The sequence below is a fragment of the Suncus etruscus genome, chromosome 8 (genome assembly GCF_024139225.1).
Source record: "Suncus etruscus isolate mSunEtr1 chromosome 8, mSunEtr1.pri.cur, whole genome shotgun sequence".
Taxonomy (NCBI): domain Eukaryota; kingdom Metazoa; phylum Chordata; class Mammalia; order Eulipotyphla; family Soricidae; genus Suncus; species Suncus etruscus.
The window spans coordinates 43,358,901-43,384,275 of NC_064855.1; the positions used below are offsets into that span (position 1 = coordinate 43,358,901).

The 25,375-nt window shown below is 36.6% G+C and overlaps 1 protein-coding gene across 1 annotated transcript in view; it reads left to right on the forward strand.

The window, feature by feature from the left end:
* PAN3 (poly(A) specific ribonuclease subunit PAN3) overlaps positions 1 to 25,375 on the forward strand; it is a 151,362-nt gene that overhangs the window by 69,716 nt on the left and 56,271 nt on the right. The window contains exon 6 of the mRNA XM_049778347.1: positions 365 to 512. Coding sequence (XP_049634304.1) covers positions 365 to 512 — 148 coding nt within the window. The remainder of the gene's footprint in view (positions 1 to 364; positions 513 to 25,375) is intronic.

The window sequence follows — 25,375 nt, forward strand, 5'->3', positions numbered from 1 at the left end:
AAGATGTTTTACTTGAAATTTGTCACTCAGTTTTGGGGGAGTGTCAACCATCTTGGGCCTCTATGACTTGTTAAGAGTTTGGAAATGACAAATGTTTGATAAGAAAAGCAAAATTTTTACATGTTTCTGAAATTAATTTAAGCAAATAAAATCCTGTTATTTGATTGATTTTTTTTCTTCAAATAACTTTATTATACAGTATCAAAATAGGGAAACTAACTCTTTTATAAATCCCCCCCCAAATCCTTTCAGTAGAATATTTTTACTCAGTTAAATGAAGTACTGTAGAATAGTGCATATAGTAAATTCAGTGTTTTCTTTGGACTTAAAGTGTGTTAACTTACTATATTTGATTTTTAAATAGACACCAAATCCTACTGCAAGCGAGTTTATTCCTAAAGGAGGATCAACCTCCAGGCTGAGTAACGTGTCCCAGTCAAATATGTCTGCTTTCTCTCAAGTTTTCTGTCACCCATCAATGGGAAGTCCTGCTACCGCTGGATTAGCTCCAGGTAAGTTGAGTAACTATTTCAGTATATTCCAGATATCCATTGTAAGCAACCATTTGTTATTAGTTTATAAGATCTAACGTTGTATATTTAAGTGATTTGCATTTAAATACATTGAGTTCTGTTTTCTAGGTTTTCTTACAGTAGACCAAATGAAAGTTGAAAGTTTTTTAAAGCAAAGCTTAAATGTGAACAAAAATTAATAATCAGGATGTTTAAAAGCACTAAAAATTTATAAAGGGAAAACATTTTACTTTAAGAAAATCTCTCAGCACCTTATATTATTTCTATAATTTTTACATTAGTGATGTTATTTCTCTTAAAAACTGTAAAAGTGTAAGAGAATATTCATGTGTATATATATTCAAAAGTCCTTTTGTACTAAAATTTGAAGTTCTATAAATTCCATATATTCTGAAAAATAAGGTTAGATATATATTTCAAATAAATCTACAGTGCCAACTTAAAAATTAGTAGGGTTCATTGTGGCAGGGAAAATTGGACATCACAATTATTTTTTTTTTACTATTATTATTATTATTATTTTTTTTTTTTTTTGGTTTTTCTGGCCACACCCGTTTGATGCTCAGGGGTTACTCCTGGCTACGTGCTCAGAAATTGCCCCTGGCTTGGGGGTACCATATGGGACCCTGGGGGATCGAACCATGGTCCTTTCCTTGGCCAGCGCTTGCAAGGCGCTTACACCTTACCTCTAGCGCCACCTCGCCTGCCCCCACAATTATTTTCTTATAAGTTAATGTAAGTTAATCCAAAATGTCAGAAGACTTGAAATAAATATACCCATGAGTTTCTGAGGTATAGTCTAACTTTTTGCGAGTCCTATTTATTTTGAAGACTGATTACTTAAAATTTTATTAAAATTTTGCATTTAGAATATAATTTTAATAAAAATATCTTTCTGATGAACTGATACTGAATTCATACTTCTGTGCTAAGCAAGTGTTACCATGTGTCTTTATCCTCACAGCTTGTTTATAAATCTTGTACTGATCACTTCGTCTCAGTCTCAGAAAGTTTTATAGGGGCCAGAGTGATAGGGCACTTGCCTTGTACATGGCCAACGTGAATTCAATTCCCATTACCCCATATGGTCCCTAAAGCCCACCAGGAATGATTCCTGAATGCAGGACCAGGAGTAACCCCACACAGCAGGATGTGGCCTGAAAAAACAAAACAGAAACCAAAAGTTTTATAAATTGGAATGGAATGAAATAAACATACTAAATGAAGCCCCAAAAACCTCTCTAGATCATTATGGCAGTAGTTGTACCTCCAAGGTACAACTGATCTTAATTCAGTTGGAAAGTAAATCACTGGCTTTGATTCTATCAAAACAAACATAATATCAAATGTATTTAGGTGCAGTATTACATTGTGTTGTCAAGAATCTTAACAATTCCTCTTTCTCCCTACCTTTCTTACTTCCCATGTGATTTTTCCCCCTTCCCTTCTGACCCTTCCCTTCATTTGCCCCCTTTTTCATCTACTTTGGCTCTTTTTAGGTTCAGTTAAATTTGTAAACATTTTCCCTTCTTCCCTAGAGAGCAGTTTCAGAATTGAATATCCCTGGTAGCCTAAAAGTTTTACTTGTAAAACTGCTGCTATGGTTTTTCTCCCATTGAGGTGCGTTCTACATTTTTTTCTATGAACATAATGTACATATCAACTATACATCTAAAATTTATCTAAGATTGTCCAGACTTCTCTGAACAGTGTATATAGAGTACCCACAATAGTGATATCGGTGTTTCAATCAGGAAATTTTGACTTTCTTAATTGTTCACAATCCCTTTTCCAAAAATAAATATTTTGCTTACGTTTTTAATCAGGCTAGTTCAGTCTTGCCAATTTTTTTAAAAGTATTTTTTAAGTATTGGTGGAGTTAAAAGTTAAGATTTTAATGGTTTTTATTTTTTTTGGTGTGGTTTTTGGGTCACACCCGGCAGTGCTTAGGGGTTACTCCTGGCTCCATGCTCAGAAATTGCTCCTGGCAGGCACGGGGGACCATATGGGACGCCGGGATTCGAACTGATGACCTTCTGCATGGAAGGCAAGACCGTGGCGTGTTTTTTTTTTTTTTTTTTTTTTTTTGTGGTGCTTATCATTATTGTTGGAGTCCTCACTGGATATTTGACACTTCTTTTTGTACTGGTGGAGTGTTTCACCTTTTTCTCCTTCATCTCTCAAACCGATGATGAGAGCCTCTAGAAGAATTCCGCTTATTTTCGGCGTATTAGACTTTTACCCCAGTTTATTACTTTCCTTTTCTTCAAACAAAACCACATAACTTGAACTAGCTAGTCCTGCCCCCCAGTTAGAGGGGGAAATAAGTGAGGCACCAGGACCAAACAGGTGCAAGACTACTAAGTAGTAGGCTAGGTACAGAGGGGACCACATATTCTGGCAGCCCTGGGGGTGAGGGAAGAGCATATGGGAGGTAGGACAAAAACGGAGGTGTAGGGAGGACAAATTGGTGATGGAAATCCCCCCTAATTTTATGTAAATATGTACCTAAAATATTATTGTCAACATTATGTAAGCCACTCTGATCAAAATAAAAATTATATTTAAAAAAAAAAAAGGCAAACGCCTTACCTCCATGCTATCTCTCCGGCCCCAAGATCTTAATGTTTAATGAAAAATTTTATTAAAGCTGTTATTATTTTTTTTTTTTTTTGGTTTTTGGGCCACACCCGGTGGTGCTCAGGGGTTACTCCTGGCTGTCTGCTCAGAAATAGCTCCTGGCAGGCACGGGGGACCATATGGGACACCGGGATTCGAACCAACCACCTTAAGTCCTGGATCGGCTGCTTGCAAGGCAAACGCCGCCGCTGTGCTATCTCTCCGGGCCCTATTAAAGCTATTCTATTTGCTTAAGCTTTCTAAATAGAGATTAATTTAGGTGTAGGTTGGCATTTCATTGATCTCAGTTGGGTATCAAAGCCTAAATTTCAGGTGAAATTAAATTAAAAAGTTACATTAACTATAAAGCTTTACTATTTTACATAGTTCTAACATATGAATATGCTGATTCTACTTCCTGTTCATGAAAATACTGCCTGAATCATTGGAACTTGGTTGGTATATCCTATTATGTGGATTTCTGAATTCATTAGCTATTAAAAGGACAGTCAAATGAGCTAAAATTCAAAATTCAAAAAATATTGAAATGAATGGATTGAATTGAATGAAATGAATTATTTTACTTTCAGCAAACCACTTTATCCTTCATTATCTTCCAACACTTCTCATTCACAAATGTTATTTTTGTTCTAGGTCTAGGAAAAGTTCTTGACATTCTCACTATAAGGTTGTAGAATAAAATAGATTGTAGAATTTATTTACCTATCTTTGGATTTAACTTTTATCTGCTATAGGTTTAATCTATTGGTACTTAACGAAGTTTCATTTTTCACTGAATTCCAGAAATAATTGTCTTTCAAAGATACGATTACTATTTCCTGAAAAGAAATGGCATGTAGGTCTTTTTTATGAAAAAGTATATTTTAGGCATATCTTTTGACAAAATATGCAAAAATACACCAAAAATATTGAATAGATATTAAGATTTTTAATTCCTTCAAATTATAAAGAATTTAAGGCATGTACTAGAACAGAGTAGATTTTGAGTGAATAATTTTTTTTCTTTGGGGCACACCCAGTAATTCTGGGGGATACTCTCAGCTCTGTGCTTTGGGTTCCGTTCCGTGATACTCGGGACCATGTAGTGCCAGGGTTGACAGCCTTAATCTGTTTATTCTATCTTTAGCCCTGAATGAATAAGATATTTTTCCTTCAAATTTGTTTTGGTCCTTAAACATAATTAGTATTTATCTTCTTGTTACTTTTTTTTTTTTTTTTTGGTTTTTGGGCCATACCTACTCCTGGCTATGTGCTCAGAAATCACTCCTGACTTGGAGGATGCCAGTGGATCTAACAGCAGTCCATCCTAGGTCAGTGCATGCAAGGCAAACACCTCACTGCATGCCCCACTGCTCCAGCTCCTCCTTGTTACTTTTTTTTTTTTTTTTTTTTTTTTGGTTTTTGGGTCACACCGGCAGCTCTCAGGGCTTACTCCTGGCTCTATGCTCGGAAATCACTATTGGCAGGCTCAGGGGACCATATGGGATGCCGGGATTTGAACCACAGACCTTCTGCATGAAAGGCAAACGCCTTACCTCCAGGCTATCTCTCCGGTCCCCTTCTTGTACTTTTTAATGAAAAAGTAAAACCTAAGGAACCAGAGAATTAGTACAGGGCTTTTGCCTTGCATGTCTCTAACATGAGTTCAGTCCCTGGTACCTTGTATGGTCTTCGAACATAGGAGAAAATCCTAAGCACTGCTTACTGTGTGTGGCAAATCCCCTTTCACAAAAAGTGAAACTACACAAAAGGGTTTTGTTTGTTTGTTTTAGGGCCACACCCGGGTGATGCTCAGGGGTTACTCCTAGCTGTGTGCTCAGAAATCTCTCCTGGCTTGAAGGAATATATGGGACACTGGGGATCGAACCCAGGTTCGTCCCGGGTCAGCTGTGTGCAAGGCAAATGCCCCACCACTGTGCTGTTGCTCTACCCCCTATACAAAAGTTATTTTAATTGATTATTGGCTAATTAGGTTTTTAAAAATAATATAAGTGTTAAATGCAGTATATTAAGACTTGAATTGTATAAGCAGTCATTTTTATTCTATTTCTCAAACTCAGTGGATTTAGTTCAAGATAAATAGCTTTGTTTCTAGGTATGTTCTCTGGGGGTAGCTGTTATACGACTGATTAGAATAGGTCACTTACTTGGGCTTCATTATCTTGAAAATTCTAGCAATTAAAATTCATTTTGTGGGGCTGGAGCTATAGCACAGCAGGTAGGTTGTTTGCCTTGTGCTGGCCGACCTGGCTTTAATCCCCAGCATCCCATGTGGTCCCTCCCAAACCTGCCAGGAATAATTTGTGAGCGCAGAGCCAGGAGTAAACCCGCAGTGCTGCCAGGTACTGCGAAAAGGAGCCAAAAATAATTTTTTTTTGTTTTAATAGGGTGCCATATCCAGCAGTGCTGGGGGGCACAATCTACCAGGGCACCATACAGTGCAGAGGGTCCATGGTATCAAGTTTAAGGCTCCAGTATGCATAGCTTGTGTTTCAGTCCTTGGTGCCATTTTCTGTTCAATGGATTGAGGACCCTGCAATGCCAGATACTCACCTGAGGTTTGTCATGTGCGTGATAAGTGTTGTGCCTTAACCACTGTACTACCTTTTTCTGCCCCTTAAAAGACATCAATAAAATACATACTAGTATACACTTTTTTGTGTTCACAGCTTCTTTGGTTGTCATGGAGGTTCCTTGCCTTCCAAAAATGAAAAAAGAAAAATACTGGCTTAATATGTACTTGATTTTTTTCTCTTGGAATATCCTATATGAAGAGTATTTAATGTGATTTTTGTGTTGTGAAAAAAATTTTATCATAGTACCTAAATTTTTTTTTAAATCTTTATAGTCAGATCTTTTCGTAAGTGTATTGCAATTTCTAAACTAATGCCTTGGTATACTTTGTTTAGGATTAATTTATTAATTATTAATCACTTTTACTTGAAAATGATTTAAAGAGGTAGAAAAAAGTCAATATCATATATTGGTTAAGTCATAAATTGTGATTCAGGAATTGAGCATCTTGTTATGCTTAGGTATGTATATATGTCTAGGGTAGGAATTTGAAAATTTCATCACTTATTTTTAATTGAGAGCCATTTTTGAATATTTTCAAATATTCAATATTCAGAATGAGGGTGGTCTATTTTTTGACCCTATGATTCATATTTTTCTGATTATTCTGGGAAATAGTACACTAGTTTTCTCATTATTAAGCTATCGCTCATAACTTTCACAATGTTTTGTTTTGTTTTTCGGCCACACCTGGTGACACTCAAGGGTTACTCCTGGCTATGCGCTCAGAAATCATTCCTGGCTTGGGGGTTCATATGGGATGCCGGGGGATTTAACCGCAGTCCATCCTAGGCTAGTGCAGGCAAGGTGTCAGATGCCTTACAGCTTTCACAGTTTTTAAAAGAAAATTTAGACAATTATAAAGAAAGCATCTTTAGATTTGAGTTTTTGAAATTAATTTTATTTCATATGTGTTCAAGATGCCAGCTTAATGGGAAAATTTAACTTTCTTTTTTTTAACTTGCACAAATTGTGAAGAATATAAAAAGTTAATATGTATTCTTCAAACTATAAAATACTAAAATTAATTGGAAGTTTGAGGAAGATAATTCTTTTTAGTCTTAATGTTTTATGCTAAAAGTTTGTAATGGCGTAATGGTATTTATTGTCTTAGATGAAGAAAGGTGGCTTGTTTTCACTTGCATTGTTGCTAGCTCAGGTAATAATTTGATAATGGCCCTAAGTGAAACCTTTGGATTTATTAGCTCAGTATGTGCCACTCTGGAGATGGCATTCCTAACACATAATTATTTAACTTTTCTTTCAGTCACTTACAGATAAAAAAGAATTTATTAACTAACAAAACAACTCCGTGTATGTTTTAATAGTTGGATTAAAATAAGAAAATTATATCCTATGCTCAACTAATTTTTTTATATTATCAACTAGTTATTTATGTTGAATGGAGTAAATAAAAAATTTTCCATATGATTGTGCTGTTATTTTCTTTTTAGGCTAATTGTAACTTAGATGCTTTAAGTAACCGATCTGTTGGTATGGCTGAATAATACAAGGAAGCAAACTGGGAAAATTGTCTTAAAATTAACAAAAGTAAGAACGTATAGATGTCATATACAATGCTTTTGAAAATTGTAGGTAAAATTAAATTTATGGGCCCAGAGAGATAGCACAGCGGTGTTTGCCTTGCAAGCAGCCGATCCAGGACCTAAGGTGGTTGGTTCAAATCCCGGTGTCCCATATGGTCCCCGGTGCCTGCCAGGAGCTATTTCTGAGCAGACAGCCAGGAGTAACCCCTGAGCACCGCCGGGTGTGGCCCAAAAACAACAACAACAAAAAATTTAAATTTACCATGGCATTCCATTGGTAAAAAGTTTATGGATGTATGAAATTTGTGAGATAGTCAAAATTGTGGGTTTATTTTAATATTTCTGTCTGAACTAATTTCTCTGAATTATTTTTAAACTTGATATTAACAGAAGTAACTCAGAATTAAAATGTCTTCTAGTTAAACTGGATTTCTTTTTTTTTTTTTTTTTTTTTTTTGGGTTTTTGGGCCACACCCAGCGGTGCTCAGGGATTACTCCTGGCTGTCTGCTCAGAAATAGCTCCTGGCAGGCACGGGGGACCATATGGGACACCGGGATTCGAACCAACCACCTTTGGTTCTGGATTGGCTGCTTGCAAGGCAAACGCCGTTGAGCTATCTCTCCGGGCCCTAAACTGGATTTCTTTTTTTTTTTTTTTTTTTTGGTTTTTGGGTCACACCTGGCAGTGCTCAGGGGTTATTCCTGGCTCCAGGCTCAGAAATTGCTCCTGGCAGGCACAGGGGACCATATGGGGCGCCGGGATTCAAACCGATGACCTCCTGCATGAAAGGCAAACGCCTTACCTCCATGCTATCTCTCCGGCCCCTAAACTGGATTTCTTAATGATGGATTTTTATTTTACAAATTCTCTTAAGTATATAATTTATTTAGGTATTTACATGTGACATTTATTGCTTGTTCATTTAATTATGGTTATTTTTCATTTAATTTTTTTGTTTTGTTTTGGAAACACTGATAAAAGCTATCTATTAAGTTCAGTTGTAAGTACAATGCATTTTAATAACTTCACAAATATTTTCAAAGAACTTCTAAAAACTGCAAATAGTCAAGATGTAGATAAATAAGCAAATGGCAACAGAAACTTAGTTTTTGGATTTAACTGCGTAGAAAATAGTCATTGTATGTTTTGAGGTGCCAAACTATTCTTAAAACCAGTTAAAGCATTTGCAAGAATATTTAAATTGCATATTTCCATTTTTTGTAACTACTTTGTTTTTCAGGTAATTTTCAGCAGATTTTCATTCAGACTTTTCCAGATTCTTTCATTGGGAATTCATTGTTTTCTACATTAAAAACCAACTACTGATAAATACTATTTCATAGTTGAAATATCAGGGGTTCTCAGATTTTTGTGAAGGGGGCCCCTTTTAAGTATTTTGTAATGTTGCTTCTTTTGCAAGGGGGCTGCATTATGTATACATATTTATGGTTTACTGATACCACAGGGAAGATTACTAACAGTAATAACTGTAGAACCATAACTGAGTTGGGAATGCATGCTGGCTGTATTCCCTTCACAGTTGGGAATTTCAGGAAACTGAGGCAAGACATTGGCGCAGAGGGGGAAGTGGCTACTGCACCTGGCTTGGAGACCTGTCAGGTAAGGTTTAAATAGCTACCACTAGATACTAACTCCTTGGAGAATTCCTTTGGAACTTAAGTTTCTGAGCTTCCTGTTTAGATCTCATGTCATTTGTCATCTCATTTCACTGCGTAATTATTAGAGATTTTGTGGCAAAATTTTACTGTCTTTTCAAATGAGTGGAATTGTGACCTTTATGGTGAAGCCTTAAAAATAAAAAAAATAAAAAAATCCTGGGCCAAAGCAATTGTACAGCAGGTAGTGCATTTGCCTTGCACACTGCTGACCTGGGTTCAATCCCCAGAATCCCTTATGGTCCCGAGCCTTCTGGGAATAATTCCTGTGATCAGAGCCAGGAGTAACCTCTGAGCACCACTGGGTATGACCCCAAAACAAAATAAAATTAACATACTAAAGTGCCTGTATTCTTCAAATGTGTGACAATTACATGGTGAAATACTATAACTGAAGAGTAGGTATTGAATGGGAGTGATTAAGGGGAATCCATTAACTCTAGGTTTCAGTCACCTAAGCCAAAGCAATGGTTCTTGCTGTTACTGAATCAGAGTTAGGTACCTATAAAATATGATGCTAGTATTTCCACCAAAGTGTCTATGCGGCTTCTCTTGAGATCTCTGTACTTTAACATTTTAATTTTTACAGTGAGAATGTTAAATAATTTGAAGAGTCTTATGCCATGAAATTTTATTTTGGGTCTAATCAATACTCAGGTGATAGATTAACCAAAAGATAAAAGTGAAGACAATGGAGAAGTAGTAGTAAGTAGAGAATTATTTTATTTTTGTACTATACATAAAATTGGCCTAAAGGCAGATAATGATATAGTCTACACATAGAAAATACCAGTCTACCTTTTTAATTAAAAGTGGGGACAAAAAAAAAAAAAGACCAAAAAGGGGCTGAAGTGATAGAACAGCGGGTAGGACGCTTGCCTTGCATGCGCTCGACCTGAGTTTGGTCACCGGCATCCCACATGCCCCCCCCCCCCCAGCATGCCAGGAAGGCTTCTTGAGCAAAGCTAGGAATAGCCCCTGAGTATAGCCAGGTGTGGTTAAAAAAAGACAAAAAAAAAAAAAAAAGACCAAAAGTGGAATGAGGGGGCCCTGAGAGGAAGGGCATTTACCTTACATGCAGAAGGACAGTGGTTCGAATCCCAGCATCCCATATGGTCCCTGAGCGTAGAGCCAGGAGTAACTCCTGAGTGCTGCTGGGTGTGACAGACACACAGACACACACAGACACACACACACACACACACACACACACACACACACAAGATTTGCTTAAGTGATAAAAATTTAGTATGTGGTTGGTTAATCAGTCTTGCAATGGTTCTGAGTGAATTGAGAGACAGAGTGTACAGGTAAAAGTAAACATCCAGGTTATAGGAATGAGTTGACTGTGCTTCACAAACTCCGTGTGAAGTTGGTATGACACAGCCTTGAAAATGGAAGTTCCCCTGATGTCTGTATTCCAAAATATGGGCTTTGTGTCTCTAAGTAGCGATGCTGTCTTTTCCCATCCTTAAGTTTTACCAGGTGATCCTTGTTACCTGATGTATTTTTGGACATTTTCTCACTTCATCTTTCTACTTAATACAGCTATAACTTATTTAGTATGAATAAAATAAATCTTAAAATTTATTAGCAGTAAGTATGGCTTTTACTAAATATCAGTTTTAAGTTTTCTAAAACGTTTAGTACTTTGCTGCTTCAAACAAAATTGTTTTGATGACTTATGCTTGACTTTATGCAATTGATTATATTGAACTAAAGTACAATTAACACCTTTGGGTATCAGGTTCAGAACAGTTTTGCACTCAATGTAACTTGAGTTAGATTCTTAACTTTCTATTTACCTCAATATATTATATATATATTATAATATATATCATATTATATATATAGGTTTTTGGGCCATACCCGGCAGTGTTCAGAGGTTACTCCTGGCTCTGCACTCAGAAATCACTCCTGGCAGGTTCGGGGTCCATATGGGATGCCAGGGATTGAACCCGGGTTTGTCCTGTGTTGGCCATGTGGAAACAAATGCCCTACTGCCGTACTGCTGTGCTATCAGTCCAGCCTCAGATTATAATTTTTTTTCTTTTGATTTTGGGCCATACCCGGTGACGCTCAGAGGTTACTCCTGGCTATGTGCTCAGAAATTGCTCCTTGCTTGTGGGGACCATATGGGATGCCTGGGAATGGAACCACGGTACCTTACTGCTGTGTCACCATTCCGTCCCTTCAGATTATAATTTCTTAAAAGATCCCCTGATGCTCTCAGTCTGTCAAAGGGGTGAGATTTTCATAAACTGAATGGACACACTTAGGCACATTTATTTGAACTATTTTAGTGAGTTCTTAACTGGCTTCTCTGATGATGATTGCATTGTTAGTATTCTTATTATCGGATAGAATTTCTGAAATCTGGGGTGGAGAAGGGGAGCGGGCAGCCGCCGGCTGGGGGAGGGGGTGTCCGAGCACCGCTGAGGGCTGCACCCCCAAGTCGGAGCCGCTGCCTCCCTCTCCCCGCCCTCTCCCACTCCCTCACCTTTTCACCTGTGGTGGTTATGGGTGTGATGGGGTTTTTAAGATTATTATAAAAAAGAAAAAAACAAAAAACAAAAAAGAATTTCTGAAATCTGGGATCAGTTGAGGTTATTTGTTAAATCCAGTGCCTGTTGGATCCTATCTCCAGATTTTATTTTGTAAGTCTGAGGGAGCAGAGAATTAATTTGTCTAATAGTTTCCTAAATGGTACTAGTAAAATTACTTTTCTTTGAGCACTATTTTGAGACCCAGTGCTCAGTTTAGTGCTTTATGCTGACTTCTTTCTTAAAATATCTTTCTTCTCCTAATCTCCAGAGGGCTCAGATGTATTTTTGACTCTTTAATTAAAGAAAATACATTGATTGTCTGTGAATTGTCCTTCACCCACAATCAGTTTTTCTTTCTTGGTGATCAGGTAAGTAACCATTAAATTCTTTGTTACAGGGGTTAAAGAAGCTAAACCAAGATCCACATATACAAATGCATTAAAACTGAACAATAAGGATTTACTTTTATTCATGTCAGTAAGATAAAACTGTATGATTGTAATGCTTTGGGGTTTTTTTTTGTTTTTGTTTTTGTTTTGTTTTGTTTTGGGCCACACCTGGTGATGCTCATGATTATGTGCTCAGATATCACTCCTGGCTTGGGGGACCATATGGGATGCTGAGGGATCTAACCACGTTCCGTCCTAAGGCGGACGACTTACCGCTTGCGCCATTTCTCTGGCCCATGCAATGCTTTTAACTATAATTTTAGAGAACCTAAAGAAATAATTAAAATATTTTAATGTAAATATCATGAATAAGAGCAGATTCATTTTATGCAAGTAGCATTTACTGTGGATATTTTAACATATTTTTGTAAAAATTGATTACATTGTTATGAGTTGATGAATAGTTAAAAATATTATGACATTATTTACCAAGTTATTTATAATATCGTTGTTTCAGGCATTAAAAGTCCCAATCCAATCACACTAAGGTGTGAGCTTCCCTTCACCAAAGCCCCCAACTCCCCACCCACCACCCCAACCTGCCCAATTGCAGACACAAAGGCAAATGGAATTATCAAAACTTAGATACACAAAAGTCGATTGGTAATTATTGTCATATTTCAGATTGGTGTTAAAGTCATTGCTTGAGGATTTACTGAACTAGGCTGGTTGGTGCTAGTTGAGCCTTCTATGTTATTGTTTAGGCTCATGAGCTTGGTGGTCTTTTATGCAACTTTACCTCAAATTTGCTGTGTTCTTTACTGGGTTGGGCTGATAGTATCATGAAATTTGAAGGTGGTTGGCTGCTTTTGGAGCCTTGTGATCGAAGAGCTATAGAACTGACACTATTTAGTAGTTGGGCAGTTTGGTGAGGTTCAGTTGTGGAGCTGGGCTGTTTGTATATCTTAAATTGTGGCTACCCGCTGCAGTGCTTTCAGGCAGAAAGGAGAAATCTGTTGTTCCCATTCCAAGGAGGCCCTAGAGTTGTCAGCTCAAATCAGTCTACCTGGAAAGAGATTCAGCAGCATCACATTCCCTCCAAGATTAGTTGTGGAGCTGGGCAATTTCTCTGCCAGCAAGATAACTGATGTCGGATTTTAATTTTTGATTTACATTTCTTTATTGAAAATAAATTAAAAGTTTAAAACTGCATTATCAGCTAGTATTAACCATACATTATTTCTGTGCATATATATTTGTCTCTGCAGGCTGGGGCACTATAGACAGTGATGGGGACCACCTCTACCTGGTATTGTTTGGGGGGGGTATTAAACCATGCCCCCATATTTACTCACTTCATTCATAAATTTTGCACACCCACACCAGAGTTACTTCTGGCTCTGTGCTCAGGGATTACTCCTGGCTTGACTGAGGGGATCATATGTGGTACATTTTACCTCTCCAGCTCTGACCCCAATAAATGTTAATAATTAGAAACACTTTCCTTGAAACAAATTTGCTTCATTTTTTGATCATACACAGAAATGCTTGGACTTAATCCCTGGTTCAGTATTTGAACCCCTCCTGGTTCAGTATTTGGGTTACTTCTGGTGTTCTGAGAATCTTGCAGTACTAGAGCTTCAAACTAGGCTTCTGGACTGCAAAGCTTTTACTGTATGTATCCCTTTGAGCTTTTCTCTGGCACTTGAAGTAAATTTGTTATAAGTAAGATATATAAAGGGCACTTTTTGTGTGTGTGGGGGGGCGGGGGGAGTCGCACCCAGTGGTGCTCGGGTAACTTCTGGCTCTGTGCTCATAAATTACTCTTTGCAGGCTCAGGAGACCGTAGCATGCCTAGGATTAAATTTGGGCCGACTGTGTGCAAGACAAACACTCTACCCTCTACTATCGTTCCTTCCCCCAAAGGACACCTTATATCTATAAATGTATTAATTTCACTGTCATTTGAAAGGAAAAAGTGCTCCTGACTCCAAAATTTCATAGTTAATATATGTTCTGCCTCCATTTGGATGTCGGGAAGGTGTAGTTTTGTACCCAGCCAATAATTGAATACTATAATTTGCTAGCATAGCAGAATCTAGAGAAGAGCCCATCACTTCAGACCATTTGGATATGTTTTAGGACAGGAAGGCCACTGTTTTACTTCTTTAAATTTAGTGGCAAAAGTAAGTTTACTTATGCATATATAGACCATTAAATATAGCTATTACAATTGCAATTTAAACCGGTATCAAAAAAAAATTTTTTTTTTTTTTGGTTTTTGGGTCACACCCAGTGGTGCTCAGATGTTACTTCTGGCTCTGTGCTCAGAAAGTGCTCCTGGCAGGCTCGAGGGACCATATGGGATGCCGTGACTCGAACCGGATCTGTCCTGGTTCAGCCACATGCAAGGCAAACACCCTACTGATACATTACCACTCCAACCCCCCTAATAAATTATTTCAGTCAATTTTTAAACAACACACTCACATACTTAGGTATTCATTATAGTTCATATGTAGTCAATACTTTTAATAATTTTGACTCAAAAATTCATAGAAATTATATTTTGATTGAGATTTCAAAGGCCAAATGAAAGGTTTCTGTATATAGACACAGCAAGCTAAATGATTGTGCAGGCTGTGTTGTACATACAACAGTGGTTATAAAATCTCAGGTTAAATTCATCATGACTACATAGTGTTTCCTTCATTTTGATCAATGAGAATAAATAAAAGATTAAGGCAGTTTAGGGCACTTAACAGTTGTTTTAATGCTTCAGTGTTTCTAATCCTAAGTCAATATAATAATCTTTATTTTTAAATGATTTTTGGGTCCCACCCAGTGGCACTCAGGTTACCCCTGGCTTTGCGCTCAGAAATCACTCAAGCCTGGGGAACCATATGGGATGCCAGGGATCACACCTGGATCAGCCCCAGGTCTGCTGCTTGCAGGGCAAATACCCTACTGTTGTGCTATCTCTCTAGCCCCAAATAACCTTTTTTATATAGAGTTATTCACCAGAATAAAGTATGGTAAATAAATAAATCATTTAATAAAATTATCTGGATACTGAAATTGGGAAACTGGAGATAGAAAGTGAACTGCCTTTATATAGCAGCTCATACAACTTATGTTAAAATTTTATATACTACTAAAACTTAAAAAATTGTTGCACTGGTGAAGGGGGTATTCCTTTTGTAACTGAAACCCAACTATTGTCATGTTTGTAATAACAGTGTTTAAATTAAAAAAATTTTTAAACATGTTGAACTTGTTTTTATTGTATAATATATAAATGCTTTTACCTTAAATAAAATGATTGTTAAAATTGAAATACCGCTGTCATTTTTCCATTGGATAAACATTTTAATACTTTTGCAATTTTTCCTAACTGTAAAAATAAAGTTGGCTTTTTAATGAAAAGTACTATTTTATGATTGCTTTATAGTTTTAAAAATATACATGTTGAATTCAACATTAAGAAGTGTTTTTTTTTTAATTGACATCTTGAAGGCCGGAATCATTAAAAAGGTTTTAAAAACAAAATATTAGGAATTCTTTTCCGTATATTTGATCGTTTAAACTAGTTAAACAAGTAAGAGCAATTCAGATATAAACAATTAGAAGATCTTTGAATTTACCACAGAGTTTTGGAGGTTTTTAATGATAGAAAATTTTATTTTCATACATATAGAAAGCTTTATTTCAGTGATAGCTAATCATTTTATTCTACTCCTCTCAGATTGTGAAAATTGCATGCCCCGAAGTCCTACCAGTTTAAAGAAAAGTACAACATATATTTTAACTTGACTAAAAATTTAATTTTAATGTGGCATTAAGAACCAACAATATCTACAAATTTCAATAATATACACACATACTTGGAAAATTACAGTAAATGTGTTGTTATTTATATTAATTTTAATTTTGATACAAAATAATTTCAGTGGTGGGCTCACACACCCACCACTGAAAGTTATTAGTGAATATCAGGGGATATATATATATATCAGAACGATCAGGGGAAGTTAGCAGTCTCTGCTCAGGAGTTGTGTCTACTAGGGTTCTGCATAATTTTTGAAATGTTTCCCTTTTAATTTTGTACTCAGTTATTACTTTGTACTAGAATATTTTGAATATAATAAGCTTTAATCTATTGCATGACAATAGTTTTGTATTTTAGATCTGTGCTGAAGTCATGCTTTTATTAATGGTCTGTTAATGTAAATAATGGTCAGTTTTCATTCTATAAAGTTGACAGTGTGTATATATTTCTATGAGTGTAGAATGGGATTTTATGTCAAGTCTAGTATGGAGGTTTTTACATGTATTTGCAGATTATATTATTTTCTTAAAATTTTTTTTCTTGTATAGGCTAATAGATGCCCAGCATGCATTGTTAAACTAAAAAAGAGATTCTGGGGCTGGAGAGATAGCACAGCAGTAGGATGCTTGCCTTGTATGTGCCCAACATCCATATGGTTTCCCATGACTGCCAGGAGTAACCCCTGAGTGCTGCCAGTTGTGACCCAAAAACAAAACAAAACAAAAACAAAGTGATTCTTAAATGGTAAATTTCTAATAAAGGCAAATATCGATATAATTGGAAGGATCTTGGTGAGCATGGTAATTTTTTGCAGGTTCTTAAAATGGAACTTTGTTACTAACAATATACTTTTATTCTAAACTATTAAAACTTAAAGCAGTTTATTAGCTTACAATTTATATTTTCTAGATTTTTTTGCAGTGGTAGGTATTGAAAGAAGGATTTAGCATGTAAGGCATTTTGAATGTCTTAAATTTAAAAACAGTTTGAATTAAAAATACAACAGAGTCCAACTTTACCTTCTTGTTTAACATAGTTATATATTTCTTGCTTGTCAAATGCTTGTATTCCCTTTTGTAAGTACCTGACTAGTTATTTTACAAAGTATTATTTAGAAGTTGTTCATCACTTATTTGTGATAGAGAATTAGAGAAATAGCCATTTGTGATTTGCTTATTGTATTGTCATTTTGAAAATTATGAAAACCTTTTTCTTAGAGTTATGACTTTTGGAGAAAATGTGTCTTGTATGATTTGTTTGCATTTTGTTTAGTTTTGGAGCCACACCTGTGATGCTGGAGTGACTCATGGGTCTACACTCAGAAATTCTGATACAGGAGCAATAGTATAATCACACCTAATACAGGGTAGCCAGGGATCCAACCTTTGTCAGCTCTGTGCAGGGCACTCGCCTATTTCCTCTTCTATAGGTCTGCCCCTGTTTGCATATTACAAATCTGGGTTGTGGTTTTTTTGGGGGGGTGGTGGTAGTGGTGGTGGTGTATCCTAGTCCTTGAAAAAGATTTAGAATTATGTCAAGTTATCAGTACGTTGAAGGACATGGTAAAAGTTGCTTTTCCATTGTTTGGCAAATTTCAGACTTAGAGTTAAAGTCTCAATATTTTAATCTTTATTTGTACAAACTTATTGGTAATTAAAAAATTTGAGAAGCTATTCATTTTAAGGAAAATTTTAGTTTTGTTGCATCAAAAATACTAATACATCTCTAAATTGCTTTTGAGAAATTTGTTTTATTGAGGAATTTTCCATATTTAACTACTAGAGGAACTTTTGTCTTTTGTAGCTAAAACCATAGGGGATAACAACACCACATTAGGAGAATTGGTTTAAAAAAATTTACAAGCAAGTATATTATCATGAAGTCATACTATATTTTAAACTGAAATATCTAGGGACCACAGCATGCGCTTTCTTTTATTATTTTTTATTTCATTTTTTTTTTTTTGACTTTCACCAGGTGGCTTTCAGGAGTTACTCCTGGCTCCACACTCAGAAATTACTCCTGGCAAGGCTCAAGAGAGATATATGGGATGCTGGCGATTGAACCTGGGTTAGTTGGGTACAAGGCAAATGCTCTACTGCTAAGCTATCTCTCCAGGCCCTGTTTTCCCAATTTTAAGTATAATTGTATAAAATAATACATTATTTTGACACTTTAATAATTTATATTTTGAGACATATAAAACCATTATATTTGTGGATTATTTTATGTTCTTAATAGATGTTTATCTCACCATTCTATTTCTTTTGATTTCCCTATGACTTTTATTATTATTATTATTATTATTATTATTATTATTATTATTATTATTATTAAACTCGAGGGGTAGGGCCATCCATACCTAGCTGTGCTCAGGGCATATTACTGGCTCTGTACCAGGGATCACTACTAGTGGTTGCTCAGGTATTTTGCTCATATATGGTGTTGAGGATCAAAACTGGGTTGGCTGCATGCAAGGCAAATGCTGTAACTCCTATCTTATCTCTTCAATTCTAGACTTTTAGGTAATTCTGTTGTCCAATTCTTGTTGACGTTGGATGCTGGAAAATAAAATGCTAACATACTATCTGACTTTATTACTCATATATTGAAATTTGGTATGATTATTATAGAACAGTTATATTATACTTACCTAGGATAATAAATTGTGTATTTCCCCTAACTTTAATTCCTTCTTATGCTAACTAAACCAAAAGAAAATTTATTTGTTTTGACCTCTGTTTGGTGCTTCAGTTTATTTTAAAATTCAGTGATATTTCTTCATATGCTGCATCTTAATTGCTGAATTAAGACTTTCCTTGATAAGACTTTCTGGGTTTTATGAAATTGAGAGAACTTACCCTCTGGAAGATTCTTGAACAAGAAGATAAAATTTAATGACTTTATTTAAACACTGGATTTACATGGTTTTTAGTAATATAGTTGGGATTTTTCACAGCTAAAAAGGTGTGCATGATTGAGTTTCAGCCATAAAGTGTATAACACCCTTCACCCTTCACATTTCCTGCCACCAATGCCCCCAGTTACCCTCCTACCCTTTTTCCTGCCTATGTCTGTAGAAGACATTGCATCCCTCCCTCTCTTTCTCCCACTCTTTCTATCCCCTGCTCTCTCTTGCTTTCTCTTTCTTTTTTTTTTTTCTTTTAGACACTGGTTTGTAATATTGTTAGTGAGGGAATATCATGCATATCACTTTACTGTCTCTCAGCACCCAATTCTTGTCCAGTGTGATCACTTTCAATTATCATTGTTATAGTGGTCCTTTCTTTGCTCTTGCTCTCCTACTATTGTGGCAAGCTTCTCACTATGGACTGGTCCTCTCTGGATATTATTACCACGCTATTCTTTTATGTCCCACAAATGAGGGTGATTAAATCAGTCCATGTTTATTCCTTTCCCTCTGGCTTTTTTTCAGTCTGCATAATAATTTCCACATCCAGCCATGTATAAACAAATTTTACGACTTCATTTTTCTTAACAGCTGCATAGTATTTTATTTCAGGGGTCTCAAACTCAATTTACCTGCAGGCCGCAGGAGGCAAAGTCGGGGTGATCCTTGAGTGCAAAGTCAGTAGTAAGCCTTGAACATTGGGGGGTGTGACCCAAACAACTAAAACAAAACAAAAAGATTCCTCTAGGGCAGGGCCACAAAATGTTGTACTTAGGGCCGTTTGAGACCCCTGGTTTAGATGTACCACAATTTCTTCATCCACTCATCCATCTGCTCTATTCTCAGGTAGTTAGGTTGTTTTCAGATTCTGGCTATTGTGAACAGTGCTGCAATTAACATAAGAATGCAGAGGGCATTTCCCCCTTTTTTTTTTGGCTACACCCAGTCATGTTCAGGGGTTTCTCTCCTAACTCTGCATTCAGAAATTACTCCACGCAGACTGGGGGATTTATATGGAATCAAACCCAGGATCAAACCCAGGTTGGCCATGTGCATGGCAAACTCCCTAACCACTGTGCTAGATTACTCTGGTCTCACAGAGGGCTTTTTTGCAGTGATTTTTTTTTTTTGGCTCTTTTTTTTTTTTTTTTTTACACTTTTTATTGAGCGTGGGGGGGGGGCACACCCGTTTGATGCTCAGGGCTTACTCCTGGTTAAGCGCTCAGAAATTGTCCCTGACTTGGAAGGACCAAATGGGACGCCGGGGGATCAAACCGTGGTCCTTCCTTGTCTAGTGCTTGCAAGGCAGACACTTTATCTCTAGTGCCACCTCTCCAGCCCCGATTTTTTGGCTCTTAAGGTATATTCTTAGGAATGGTATTGCTGGATCATATGGAAGCTCAATTTCTAGGTTTATTTTTTTGTTGTTGGAATATTCATATTCATGAATTCAACATATTCATGTTGAACTAGAAAATGTTCTACAGTTATACTGTTATACTGCTTCCATCTTAGACAAAGCCTTCTTTGTTTTGTATTGTTTACAAAGAAGCTTAACTGATCTCTTGCAATCTTTCTGTGAAAAATGTAAATCAGACTATGATTTCCTAAGAGCCAAAGAATGAAATCTAAGCCTTTTATTGTGACCATATTAATCTCGTCTTGTTAGTATGCCTCTATTACCTCACCCTATTGATCTTTTTGTTGAGTATTTGGTTCTAGGAATACCTTTATTCTATATGTACAACAAATTTCATTTGCTAATGATATTGCATATATTTTCATGGCTGATTTCTTCTGATAAATATCAGATAAAATTGTCATACTTAAGAAAAGGGACTTCGTAGTAATGTAAATAAAATTTCCCACCATATTTATCACACTATCCTATTTATTTCCTTGTTTAAAATTTATTACAATTTGAAGACCTGTTTATTTTTGTTATTTGAGATTGGCTTCTGAGCAATGCTTAGAGTCCTTACGCCATATTATTATGTATTTTGATTATACATAGACTACGTAGATGTATGAGCCTGATGGTTTAGTATGTGGGTCTAGGGATGAGGTGCTCTTCAGATGACTCAGGATGCTGGGATCTACTGAACAAAATCAATCAGGGAGACACACACACACTCCTTTCATCTCCCCTTCCTCCCTCCTTCCCTCCCTCCCTCCCGCCCTCCCTCCCTCCCTCCCGAGTTAAAGCAACAAATATGCAGTGCCAGGATTGAGTTTAGGCCTGGTGTATATCTGCCATCTGTCCTTGATATTGTTTCTCATCATATTTAAATTAGCATCTGTGGAAATTGAAATAATAAGCTAGCTTCTCTGTGACAGAATCATGACTCAGTAAATATATTTTGAATTAAAATGATTCTCACTATTAAAACTTGTTCGACTCAGGATTTCTTTTTTTTGGTGGTGGTGGTGGTGGAATTTGGCCATAGCCAGTAGTGTCCATGACTTACTCTTCCATCTATGTTCAGGATTCACTCCAGGAGTTGAAACGTAAACCGTATTTGGTACCAGGAATCAAACTCCTATGGGCTACTAACCAAGCAGTTGCTTTTACCTCTGTATTCTCTCTCCTATCCTAGAATTTCTTTAAATAGGCACTTGAAATAGAGACTAAGGAGCTGGGTTTTTGGTGGCTGTTCACTTTAATAATTTCATTAACATAACAATAGTAATTTGTTCAGTTAATGAACTTTATTTATTTGGGTTTTGAATTACTCCTGGCATTTCTCGGGTTATTCAATAGCCACTCCTATTGCTGCTGCTCAGGTGACCATATAGGATGCTGAAGATTGAATCCCATGTTGGCAACTTGCAAGGCAAGTTGTACTAATTGTACTAGATCTGTACGAGATCTGCTTTACTCTCATGCTGGACCACAGTTGGGGAGCTGAAAATAAAAGTAACTTTGGGCATGTGACTCAGTGGCATAGAATTTATGGAAGCTTGAGACCTGATCCTTGACAAAACTCACCTCATCTTTTCCCTTTTTTACCCTCCCTCCCTCCTTTCACTTCTCTTTCACACTCTCCTCTCCATTTCTTTCACTCCGTCTTCTCTCTCTCCTTTCATCATCCTTATCTCCTCCACTGCTCCTCCCTTTTTCCTTTCTCTCTGTTCCCTAGTACTCATCTTTCTCCTTCTCCTCTTTCTCTTTCTCCACAGATTCTTCTTTTGGAGGGGGGGGCATACCCAATGAAACTCGGATTACTCCTGGCTATGCACTCAGAAATCTCTCCTGGTTTTGGGGATCATATGGGATGCTAGGGATCAAACTGAGGTCCACCATGGGTCAGCCATGTGCAAGGCAAATGCCCTATTGTTGCGCCACCGTTCCAGCCCCTTTCTCTACAGATTCTGAAAATATCTAGCTATTTACTTTGATCAGGTTTTTGCTGGAACCATTTTCTTTTGGAACATGCATTGCCCTTAAATGTTGATTGTGGAGAATTTTCTTGGGGAGGGTAAGCCAGGACTATTGGCTAACTGCTGTGCTATTTTAAGATAAAATTTGACATTGGTATCAGTGAGCAGTGACTCCAAAAGCCAGTTTAAAATATTATTAACAATAACCTATAGCTAGTGTTGTTTCTCTACTCAATTTTTAGTACAATGTGGAGTTTCTTTTACGATTACCTTTCATTTTCTGTTTTGGTACTTGTGTGCTCTCAGGGCTTACTTTTGTCTAAGGGCTCAAGTTCTTAACTGGTTGGCTCAGGGAGGAGACTATGGAATGTTGGGGATTGAACCTGTGTCTGTCTCAAGTTACAAGATTGCTTCAGCCCTAATAAAATAATTTTGAAGTCTGTCATTTGTATGATGTGACAAGCCAGCCTCTGAAATACTGAGTAAAATTTTGTTTTAAAATTATAAGTATGAGGCAATGAAACAAGTAGACTAAGAATTTGGAGAAATTAATTAAAACTGGCACTAGCTAAAGTTTCATATTTTTAAAGTATGAAATTTTTTAAAGTTTTACTTGTTTTGGCTTATAGGTTTTTAAACTGTGGAGAGTGAAAAGACTACTCGTAAGAGGGAACAGTGAAGATGGGTTTATTGTGGTAGCAGCTATCCAGGTGTCAGAAACTTAAGATTGAACTACCTCTGTCCCCAGGGCAAGGAATACCAAAATTTAATCAAAGCTGTAGGACACATGCATAGTATATCTATAATTTCCCAAACCTAAAGTACCTAGTAAATGAAACTGGCATATACAAGATCATATTATTAAGTTTTACTTCATAATAAATAATAAAGTTTTTAAATGAATCTGTTCTGCTATTTTTTAATATAAAAGAAAATAAGTGGAAATATAGTCATTTTTTGGTCTTAATTTTTTGTTTTTGGGTCACACTTGGTGTCGCTCAGGGGTTATTCCTGGCTCTGCACTCAGAAGTTGCTTCCGGCAGGCTCGGGGGACCATATGGGATGCCGGGATTCAAACTGGGGCTTCTCCTGTGTTGGCTGCATGCAAGGCAATCACCTTACCGCTGTGCTATCGCTCTGGCCCCGGTCTTAATATTTTTAAATAGAAACATGAAGCTAATCATTCACATGAATAGCTTGCATGCTTATTTGTTCAGTTTGTCTGAATACACATGCATTTAAATAAAGATTATTGCTGCCACCTTCCTGTAAAAGGTCCTCACATACACAGGGGTCTCAGCAAAGAGACTGTAAGCTACCTAGCACAATTATATGATTGGTTATTTCTAAAAACGTTTTAAAAAAAAAAAGAATGCATCTAATCAGTCTGCATTTGTGATTTTATTATTGGTTTAAGAAATATAAATGTAAATGTAAAAAGAAATTCAAATTATAACTACCAGTATTTTGTAACTTTTCCATAGTGTAGTATACTAACTACCTACATCCATTATAATAGTGCATGTCTTTGTTAGGGATCATTTCTTTTTCTGAGAAAGGCTGGAAAATGAGGAGTCTGTAAATCAGATCCCCTGAATTAATGAAGTGTCAGATGTACATATTTAAATGATTACAAGTTTTAAGACAGTGTATAGGTACTACTATTATATCCTTCATGTACTCGAGCTGTCGGTACTAAGGTCCTTAATTGAGAATCACTAGTTTTTCAAATTACAACTTGAAAGTGAAAATAGCTAATTTTGACTAGTATTTCTTTTCAGGCTTGAATAATAATTGAAAAGTTGTATTGGTCATTTTCATGAGTTTATCCTGGAGAAAAATATTATAACCTAATAGTTATGAAAAGAAAAAAAGACATTTCAGTGTTCTGTAACTAGCTTGGATTTTTTAGTATTCTTTCTTTCTGAGATTTTTCCCTTTAATTGCAACCAAACCACTTGATGTATGAAATGAAAAGTCCCTTTTAGTTTTGTTCAGTTACATATGACTGCAGACTGATTCACTATTGCAGATATTAGAATAGAACATTTTAATTTTATTTATTTTTATTTTATTTTATTTTTTATTTAGGATATTTTTTCTTGATTAGTAAATTGAAGATCTTGCATTTAATGACTTCTATCTGACCTTAAGAAAAGCTACCCCAGACAAAGAGCTTTTATGTGAGACATGTAATCTCATGCCTTTTCCCTCCCTCTGTCAGATGCACCCACATATTCTGTAGATTTATTGAAAAATCCTGTAACTTGTATGATATTGCAGAATTTTTAAAGCAATTTTAACATTCTTGCTGTAACTGAATGAGAGCTTTAAACAAGAACTGCTATGGCATATAGATGCCTTCCAGTTTTATTGGCTACTTCTGTAGTTGAACCTTTTTTTTTTTTTTTTTTTTTTTTGGACCTAATAAGTTGTCCTTTCCAATTGGGTATTAAAGAGCTGTTCTGATTTTTGTTGGTTGTTTTCTCTAGGGAACAAGCTACCCCCCTGAGTCAGCACTGGACTTGAAGATAAATCCTACAATTCATGAAACTGACTGATTCGACTAAAGGATGAATAGTTTGGGCAGCGTTGGACAGCTCTGAGGGGTCTGTTTGCTTAACTGAAGGGATTGTTGAGTTCAGCAACATTAAATTCCCCTAATTAAAAGGGGTTGCTGTTGTAAAAACAGGGTTTGTGAAGGAATCAGTTCTGGCAATTAATTTTTTTTTTACTCAGTTGTCATTTTCTCATTATACTCCATAAAACAGTTTATAAAATATAGAATTCTTGCTGCTCTTTGTTGCCAGTAAGACTTTTTATATCCCCGAGGGATCAGCCTAGGATTTCTCTCAAAATCATATTACCCAGTTTTACATAAGATTATATACGGGGCCAGCGAGGTAGAGGTGGCTAGAGGTAAGGTGGCTGCCTTGCAAGCGCTAGCCAAGGAAGGACCGCAGTTCGATCCCCCGGCGTCCCATATGGTCCCCCCAAGCCAGGGGCAATTTCTGAGCCCTTAGCCAGGAGTAACCCCTGAGCATCTAACAGGTGTGGCCCCCCCAAAAAACAAAACAACAACAACAACAAAAAGATTATATGCATTTTTCTTTTATTGGGGGAGAGGGTTTGTTTTTGGGTCACAACCGACCCGCTAATGCTCTGGGGTTAGTCCTGGCTATGTGCTCAAAAATCACTCCTGGCTTGGACCATATAGGATGCCGGGATTCAAACCACTGTCTGTCCTGGATCGACTGTGTGCAAGGCAAACGCCCTACCGCTGTGCTATTGCTCCGCCCCCAAGATTATAAGCATTTTTCTTAAATCTTTGGCATTCAGATATTTTGA